This window comes from Bos mutus, chromosome 21, assembly GCF_027580195.1.
Source record: "Bos mutus isolate GX-2022 chromosome 21, NWIPB_WYAK_1.1, whole genome shotgun sequence".
NCBI classification, from domain to species: Eukaryota; Metazoa; Chordata; class Mammalia; order Artiodactyla; family Bovidae; genus Bos; species Bos mutus.
The window spans coordinates 489871-498258 of record NC_091637.1 but is presented as its reverse complement, the minus strand read 5'-3'; the positions used below and the strand labels follow the sequence as shown (position 1 = coordinate 498258).

The 8388-nt window shown below is 38.7% G+C and overlaps 1 protein-coding gene across 1 annotated transcript; it reads right to left on the bottom strand.

Annotated features, from left to right (window-relative positions):
- Positions 1-5801: 5801 nt before the first annotated feature.
- Positions 5802-7996, bottom strand: MKRN3 (makorin ring finger protein 3). Its single transcript, XM_005887704.3, has one exon. It carries the CDS (start codon positions 7911-7913, stop codon positions 6486-6488), a length of 1428 nt encoding a protein of 475 aa, XP_005887766.3. The 5' UTR covers positions 7914-7996; the 3' UTR covers positions 5802-6485.
- Between the last annotated feature and the right edge of the window lie 392 nt (positions 7997-8388).

Below are 8388 nucleotides of genomic sequence, written 5' to 3'. Positions count from 1 at the left end.
ACAGATAGGGGATCTACTTGTTTTTGCTTGATCAGAGGAGACAATTTTATGGTTACTTCCTTTGTTAAAAGAATGAAAATGCTGAAATAACTTTATTCTGGCTATTACCAATATATTTACACATTACATCAGGTACATGATAATTTTCACAAATAAACCATATTTCAATAAATCATTTAATCATTTGTATGAAAATGTATGTGTGTACACAGTATCATGATTATACTTTGGCATAAATTATGCATCATACAATGGAATATCATATAGCCATAAACAGTAAATAAATCCTACATTTGCTACAATGTGGATAATTCTCGAGGCATTATGCTACGTGAAATAAATCAGACAGAGAAGACAAATGCTATACCATTTATAGCTGGAATCTAAAAAAAAATGAACTCAGAGGAACAGGGAGCAGATCAGTGGCTGCTAGGGTAGCGGAGTAAAATGGGGGAAATAGGTGAAGGTGGTCAGAGTACACATTTCCAATTATAAGACAGGTTCCAGGGATTTAATGTACGGCATGGTGACTAGTTAATAATTGAGGTACTGTATATTGTAAAGTCACTGAAACAGTAGATTTAAAAAGTTCTCATCACATACACACACAAATTGTTAACTATGTGAGGGGTGCCACATATACATATATCAAATCATATATTTCACATCTTAAACCTACACAATTTTGTCAATTGTATCTAAGAAAAGCTGAAAAAAATAACAGAACAAAATAAAACCACATAAAGGTCTTAATTTCCATTTTCCATTTGATAATGGTTTCCAAATTATGTAAAATAGTACTGAAATACTTGTTCTTTAAAGGTTTTATGAAAATCACTATTTTTTTTTGTAAAATTGCATTCTGTGAAATAATTTACTCATATTAAATATTAGATTATATTTTGTGTAGTCAATGTGTAATTAATTACATGAGCCTAAAATTTATCAACTTCTTTCAAGTTCTGCAATTAATTGGTATCTGTTTGAGTAATGTTCTTTTGTATTTTTAATAGAACTTCTCTTTGTGGTGAATTCCTATGAATTGAGTGTGTGTCCAACTCCATATTTGCATTTTGTTGCTGTTTTTTCCCTCATTTTCTTAAGTTAGATAATGGTGTACCTATTTTACATATTTTTAAATAAATCAATCAATTCATAATATTTAATATATTAATTTCTTCCATTATTTAATATTTTTAACTCATTTGCTTCCTTTAGTCATGTGTTTTGTGACTGTGCATTAAAAATCTTATAGATGTATACTATATACATGTACACATATACATATATAGATAACACATCTCACACATTTATATAAAATTATATAGAACTTGAATTTAGTGTTTTTCCAGATATAAGATGTCCAAATAATTATGTATTTTGCTACATTAAGATCAAACATTTTTTAATATTCTACCATCCTTTTCTTTTTTTTTTTTTTGAAAATAACCTATTCTTTCCTGATGTACTCTTCTTCTGCTGTGCTAGTTTTGCTTGTTTGTCAGTTTTTCATTTGAGATTATTTTGGCATCAATATTCACAAATGAAAATGAGACTGGGCTCTAGTTAACTCTGTGTTATACTATATTAGAAACATTCTGATATCAATGTTAGGTGTCACTCACAAGCTAACTAAATCTTTTTCTTCTCTTCTTTGGAGTGGTGTATATAACATTGCAATGTATTTAAAGGTTTTCGTAAATTTCTGGGACAAATGTCTTTTGGGGCAGTCCAGGGCATAAGTACATTCCTGAAATTTTAACTTTTCATTAGTAATTGTTCTGGTTTGATTTGTTTCTTAGATTGATGTTTGGAAAATCACGCTGAAAATTTTAAAGTCCTATCACATTTCCAGGTGAATCTGTCTTGGTGTAACAAGGGTTTATTTCCTATTTCTTTGGTGTATGCTTTTCTCTGAGTATGTCCTATTCATAGTTTCCTATTTTGTTTAATTGCACTTCCTCCTTTATTTTTTTATTACATTAATGGTTTATCTGTTTATTGATTTTTCTTAAAAAAAAAACCAGCTTATATATTTGCATTTTATTTTTTTGCTTTAATCATTCTTAATTCCTTCTGCTTACCAGTGTGTGTGTGTGCATCTGAATGTTGTAGTTTCCTTAAAACTTACAGATCTGGATACCTAATCAATTATGTAAACTGTATTTCTAGACATTTTATATTAGTATTTAACATTATTTTTACTCTGAGTGCAGATTCAGCACTATTCCATAGATTATAGTATGCATACATTTTCATTATCTTATTCTGCCATTCTAGATGATTTTGAATTTATTCTTTCATCAAATTATTTTTGAGAGAGGTATTTTAAAAATCTCTATATAGCAGTGGTTTCAGAGTAGCCAGTGGTACCCCACTCCAGTACTCTTGCCTGGAAAATCCCATGGACAGAGAAGCCTGGTAGGCTGCAGTCCAGGGGGTCGCTAAGAGTTGGACATGACTGAAGTGACTTAGCAGAAGCAGCAGAAGTAGTGGTTTATTTTCTTGTCTTGAATCAGAGACCATTGCCTGTACTACTAATTTTTCAATTTAATTGACAGTTTCATTGTGATCTAATACATAGCCAGTTATTTTTGTTAGTGATCAACTCTAGAAAATGTGATATGCAATATTTTTCATGGCAAAAATTCTAACATGTGTTAATTTATTTCTTTTTACCAGTTTTGGGTTATTTTCCAAGTACCCCTTTTTTCATCCCCACCTCAACTTCATTTGACACTTAGGTTGTAGTTCAGCATTTGCTGTGGAAACAGAAATCACACCCCTGAGATATTTGCAAAAGTGAAAAATGGAACACCTATAGGTATCACATATGAATTAGAAATCTTTCCCTTTAAGTCACTGAGTATGAGATACATTTTTAGCATATTCATTTCATTAAGTCTTTACATCCACCAAACTTAAACAAATGGAGCATAAGAAAATCAGATCTGCTTCACCCAGGCATTCTTTGTGTGGTCAGAATGACACTCTGTATGCTACAAGCCCCAGAGGCTGAATCCATGAATCTCCTGGAGATGGGAACAGCATACACTCTGAATCACTCACAGAGCAAACCTTTGTATGGCAAAGGGCTCCTTTGTTCCTAACTGCAGCAGGGGTGGTTCATTTGTCCTTATGGGCAGACCCTCAGGACACTTCACCCAGCTTCAGTCCTGGTGATATCCCTGTTATTTGATCTCTTCCTGAATGAGCTGATGAGGAACAGGGAATCTCATTAAAAAAAAATCTTATTTCTTATTTTCCTCATGTAGGTATCAGTCAGAAATAACATAATTTTTGTTATATTTTTAGGAATTGACTAGCACATTTTTGGTTTCAACTGAGTGACATTTGCTAAAAATATTACTTGGTCTTTTTGAAATTATGAATATAAAGTTAATGTACCACTTTCTAAGAAAATCATTTAAAAATAATGTTACCTTAAGACAAATTCCAAAGATGATCAAAGAGAAAAACTTGGTGGTGTTTTAATTCTTGTGCAAGCTTTTCTCAGGTTCACAAGTACACAAATGTCACTTTTATACATGTTATTTTTAAAATACCACCTATGTCCTAAGCATTGTCCAGACTACACTTGACATTCACAACAATCTATAAAAATATATGGTGTTATACCCATTTTTCATATAAAGAAACTGAGGTATAGGAAGTTTAAATAACTTGCTCCTGAATGCAGGGATGGTAAGATGCAGTCGGGATTACAATCATCCTTTTTCTCCCAAACCATATTATGTTCTACAGACCCTTCTCACATGCTATATAAAGATCACTTTATATAATTATTTGGGTTTAAAATATTTGAACAAAATGTGATATTTCACAACATTAGATAGTGCATATTAGGACAAACTTTTCAAATTTTTTTGTGCTTGGCTTAAAGTGTCCTCCTTGACAGCACAGTCACCACACAGAGCTCATGTTTTGAGCCCCTGGGGTTAGTTCAGTCTTTGAGACTGCTCCATCTGGTCCCATTCTTTGGCTGCTTGGTCATCTAAGTCCCCTTTCCCCTGAATGACTAGGACAGCCTAGAAGGTGGAAATATATTTGGATTTACATTTTAGAATCACTCACCCTAGGTGCTGGTAATAACCAGGCATCAAGGGCCTCTTGACTGAGGAATTACTTAGACAACAATGATCAAGAGGGAAGGAATATGGCAAAGACCTCAGTGAAATAGGCTGAGATATTCACCCACAAAATCAGGAATCATGTAATAAGAAAGAGGCAGTTTATGAATACAGGCAGCTGAGGCACATTCTGAGTGGTGAACTAAGAAATACTGGGTCTGCAGCCCACAGATAAAGCTCCAGAACTCCAACATTCTGTAGCTCACTTATTCTCACCTCTGTCCCACCGGGCAGTTTATGAGACTCCACACATAAATATTGCACATGTGTTTCCAGTAGCTATATTAAGTGTGTCCACCTGCTCTCAGTCATAAATGTGGGACAAGAAGCAGCATGGTGCCTATGATCTGGAAATATACTACCTGAGGTTCATTTGCTGCTGTTCCACTTATTTATGCCTACAGGTCAGAGCTATATAGGCAAGTAATTTAACATCTCTCTCTCTTATTCATCTCATCATGATGGTGATAAAAATTATAGCCAGTACCTCATAAGGTGGTTCTGAGAATTAAATTACTGTTTTGAAGAGTATAAACTCTTCAAATTTGTCCTGTCTTTGTTAAACAGTTGGGGAATTCTGCCACCCCTGTGACTCAGGTCCCCAGGATACTTTCAGCTATGTTAGGCAGGGGGATAGCTTTCTGCAGTTGATACACAGCATTTTATACATGTCAACTAGGTAAACTGTTAAAACTGTGCTATTTAACCCACATTGTTTCTTTCTTTGCTTGTTCAGTTATTGAGAAGTATTCAAATTGTTTACCAAGACTTTGTAGCTTATCAATAATTTATTTGCTTATCTAATACTATGATACTAAACAGAAAATTGGAATAGTTTATCTTCTTGGTAAATTATAATTTCATGTTTATATACTTTATGTATCTCCAGTTGTGTATTAATCTTTAATAATGAACTCTATGCTCAAAAGAGTTATAACACCTCTGATTAGTTTTTCATCCTTATAATGTTTATGTATTCTTCTACTGTATGTAGTATATAGTTAACAACATATAGTTTCATTTTCATTTTAATTATGTCTGCTAATCTTCAGATTTTAAAATACTTCCACTTAATACAGTTATGGTGTATTGGCATTATTAACTTTCCAACTTACTATCTATTCAGTTTTCATTACTTTCTATATTCCATTTATTGTCTTTCCATTATTGCATTATGACTTATTTGAAAATGTTTATTATTCTACTTTAATTTTTATAATCTTATCACTTTTATGCCAAAAATTTCTGTCAAAAGCACTTACTCTGGTATGTCTATAGATGACACAAAATACTGAATACAAAGAACTGTGTATCTGAGTCAAAGACTGTTGTTTTAAATAATAATGATACAGTGGCTAAACTGCATGGGAACTCACATAGCAGCAAGCTATTAATGGCATCACAGTAATTACCAGTGTCATATTCTGTAAATTCTTTAAGATCTGTGTCTGCTACATTTAGATAGAGCCACTGAAATAGCTGTTTTCATTAGATGCTAATCACTGAAACCTGTGAAAGGGACAGAAAAATAATTTACATACCTCACACTCACACAACAGCAATCCTATCAATCTTTCAGCTTCCAGCTCAGTATTTATTTTATTAAATAAAAATTATAGTATACACCTTAAATATATATTTTCAAATGCATAACTTTCATACACATTAATATGCATGTATATATAATTCTTACATATATACTTCCAAATATAAATGATTTCACATCAAGTTAAATAGGATAAAAACATGTAAACATATGCACCTGGTTCTGGTCAAGTAAAACATAAAACCACAAGGTAACCACAAGTTAAGAGTGCACCTGAAGGGGAATGGGGGAGGGAACAGACATGTAAACAACAGAGATGCTGAAGCTGAACCATAAAGCCCCACGAGGGTCCATTTCTTAAGACTGAAGCAGCAAAAAGCTCCTGGTTCAGTTTAGACTTCTCCCTTCACCCTGTCACATTTATTCTTGAGGGGCTTCAAAATGAGTGGAAATTCTGTAAACACTAGACTAGAACTGAGTCAATCCTGTTAAAAACAGATGACAAAATAAACCATAAACTGACAGTCATATTAATTTCACCAAACAATAACTTTAAGGATGTTTTGTTACTTTTTAACACAGTGAAACACCATAATCCTGGGGGACCAGAAATGGGAATGGTCAAGAAAACAGATGGATGTTTCTATACAAATGGTTTCAGCAGCCCCTGGAAGTGACAGATGTGTCTATAAACAAAACACAGACAAGAGCAGATGACAGAGCCTCAGCACACCAGACAACATGCCACAGCAGAATGCCACAGATTCAAAGTGCAATATTCTTCCGGCTCACAATGAGGTAAGTCCCACCAGACCTCTGTGAAGGGAAGCGCATAGCTCCTGGTGAAAACACTTACACAACAGATTGGCCAGCCAAAGCATGACAAGCTCTTTTCTACTGCTTTTAAAGGGCATGTTGCCCTCTCCCACCTGCAGAGGCTCCAAAGGTTCCCAATGGCAAGTACCAGACGCCTCAGCACCCTGCCGCTGAGGCTCCTCTCCCTGGCCCTCAGGATACACATGTTTGTAAAAACAGTTCTCTCCAAATGGGCAGACCCTGCCTCGAACAAAATACCTGCAGGTCTTGTGACTCAAAGCCTCCAAGTACTGCTGAATAAGTTTCTGCTTCTCTTCTTCCTCCTCCACCCAGAACTCACTGGGAATGACAAAGGTGGACATGACCCTGCACTGAGGGCAGGACTTGATAACTCTGCTCCCAAATTGTCTGGCACTTCTCCACCTGCGGATACACTTAAGACAGTAGGTGTGGTTGCAGCTGGAGAGGATGCCAAAGCGGCAATCATTCCGGTTGGCTTTCTCATAGACAACCTCCATGCAGATGCCACACACTTTGTCCGCACTGCGCTGCACGGCAAAAGAGAGCTCCATATTCTTTTCGTGTGCTTCAATGCAGGCCTTTACATGGTCTGCCCTCTGGGCACCATCCAAGGGGTGCAAGACTGGCAGCCCACACATATCACATATATCTCCATGGAGATAAATACAGCTCTGCCCACGAAAGCACTGCCCCGCGATAGCATCACGGCAAAGCTGCCTCCCCATGCCCAAGACAATCTGTTCCCTCTCAATCATCGAGCTCTGCACAGGAGCCTCGGAAACAGAAGGGACCATGCGGCCCCGGTAGGGTTGCCCAGGAACAAATTCAACGGCATTCTCCCAGCCTTCTACACCTGCTCCTCCAGCAGCTTCAAGGCCTGCATTGTCTGTCGTGGCTTCAAACAAACCCCTTTCACCAGCTGAGCCAATCACAGGCAAGGAGCGTGAGGAAGCAGCAGGGGGGGCTTCCGCCACTTGCAGGGGCTCCATGTGCGCAGCCGTGCTAGGGCCGCTGTCTGCAGAGGCCTGGGGCTGCGAGCCAGGGCCCTCCCCGGCCGCCTGCCGGCCCGAGAGGTCGTGGGAGTATCGGCACTTCTCCCCCTCCTTGCACAGCCCATGAAGATAATACCTGCAGACGACTTGCTTTGTCCAGCTGCCAGTGCTCCGGCTCTGCAGCCAGCTGGGCCCGGCCCCTCCCCATGAGGCTTGGGCAGGCCTCAGACGTGACGGGCGGAACGGGGATGGGCCTGGAGCCGAGGACCACCGAGAGACAGGGCGCACCGGGACGGTGGGCCGTGGAGCACCTTCCCCTGCTGCCTGGGCACCCCCAGAGGCCCCGGCTGCCTCGTGGGGTTCTTTGGGAGCTGCAGGCTCTTCCATGGCAGCTTTTAGTCCCCAGAATGGTACCGGAACTTCCCCGGTGTGTCTTCCTTTCGGGCTTGAGGCCCGGAGGCCACGAGCCAGCTCCGGGACTTCTCCTTTGGAGCTGTGCGTCTGTTTTCCCGCTCCCCCAGTCCCTACTTCCTGTGCCTGTGTTCCTACTTCCTTCTCTGAGCAGGCGCAGCAGACACTTCCTGTGGCGGCAACGTCAGTCCTCCACTGGGTCGGCGCACGGTCGGTCCGGCTGGAATTGTGACCGGCATTCTCTTTTGTTCACATCCGGCCTCGGTGTCCGCCTCGCCGTCCCTGCTCTGCGGCGTGCAGCCCCTCGCCCTCCCGCGGCTCCTCTGAGGGAAGAAATCACAGCCCTTTGAGGTTTTAAATCAATCCTTTCCAGTGTTCGTTCGGACGCATTCATTTCATTGGTTTTTCATACGTATCTATTGAAAACATCGTAATCATGCCTTTTTAAATT